Below are 876 nucleotides of genomic sequence, written 5' to 3'. Positions count from 1 at the left end.
GTCGGCCCCGTTTCCTTTCCTCACACGGGTTTTGCAGGTTGAAGAAGGGAAGGTGGTGGCTGCCACCATCTTCATGGAGGTTTAACTCCACTGCTTTTTGAAAGGCTGTTGTCTCCCCCATATTTTAACCCTGTAGAGAAGTCCTTGTGAGCTAGCAACACAAAACTGTTGGCCTGAGTCCTCAGAGTGCAGAATGGGTCCTGGCCCAGGGAGCACGTTGGGTGCAAGGACCGGTGCCCGTTGACACTCTCCAGCACTCTGGACTAGATTGCCCAGAGAGCTGTGAACCCTTCCCTGAGGTGTTCAAGGCCAGGCTGGATGAGGCCTGGAGCAGCCTGCTCTAGTTGAGAGGTGTCCCTGCCCATGGCTGGAGGGGGGGTGAGATGATCTCTGGGGTCCCTTCCAGCCTCAGCCATTTGATGGTTCTTCACCTGGGTGTTCGCAGGGTGACTCTCCCCTGGCGTTGCCCAAGGCAGAGCTAAAGTAGTGCCTGGATGTGAACCCCTTGTAATTAACATGATTGACCTCTGAACGGGCTGGAGTCTTCGGTCTGAGTGTTGAAGGATCCAGGGGAAAGCCACTGGCCCCATCTCCCCTGGGCCTGTTGTCCTTGGTGCCCTCAGTTTAGCCCCTGCTGAGCTGGGCTCCTGGCCAGCCCCTGGCGCTTGCAGCCCCCCCTTGGACGCTCAGCTCGCTGGTGCCCCACTCTGGCTTTGCTCACCCCTCTCCTCTCTTCCTCCCTCTCCTCCACAGGGATGTCCCGTTCTCCATTGTTTACTTCCCCCTGTTTGCAAACCTGAACAAGCTGGGCCAGCAGGACCCCAGCACCAAGGCTCCCTTCTACGTCTCCTTCCTGTCGGGGTGCGTGGGCGGCAG

At 58.4% G+C, this 876-nt stretch overlaps 1 protein-coding gene across 1 annotated transcript in view; it reads left to right on the top strand.

The window, feature by feature from the left end:
• Positions 1-753: 753 nt before the first annotated feature.
• LOC103773611 (mitochondrial glutamate carrier 1-like) overlaps positions 754-876 on the top strand; it is a gene marked incomplete at its 5' end in the record, with an annotated part of 1,663 nt that continues 1,540 nt past the window's right edge. Inside the window, one exon of the mRNA XM_008940987.1 lies at positions 754-876. Coding sequence (XP_008939235.1) covers positions 754-876 — 123 coding nt within the window.

The sequence above is a fragment of the Merops nubicus genome, unplaced genomic scaffold (assembly GCF_000691845.1).
Source record: "Merops nubicus isolate BGI_N331 unplaced genomic scaffold, ASM69184v1 scaffold25605, whole genome shotgun sequence".
NCBI classification, from domain to species: domain Eukaryota; kingdom Metazoa; phylum Chordata; class Aves; order Coraciiformes; family Meropidae; genus Merops; species Merops nubicus.
Note: the sequence above shows the minus strand (reverse complement) of the source record. Positions and strands in the feature narration are given on the sequence as shown.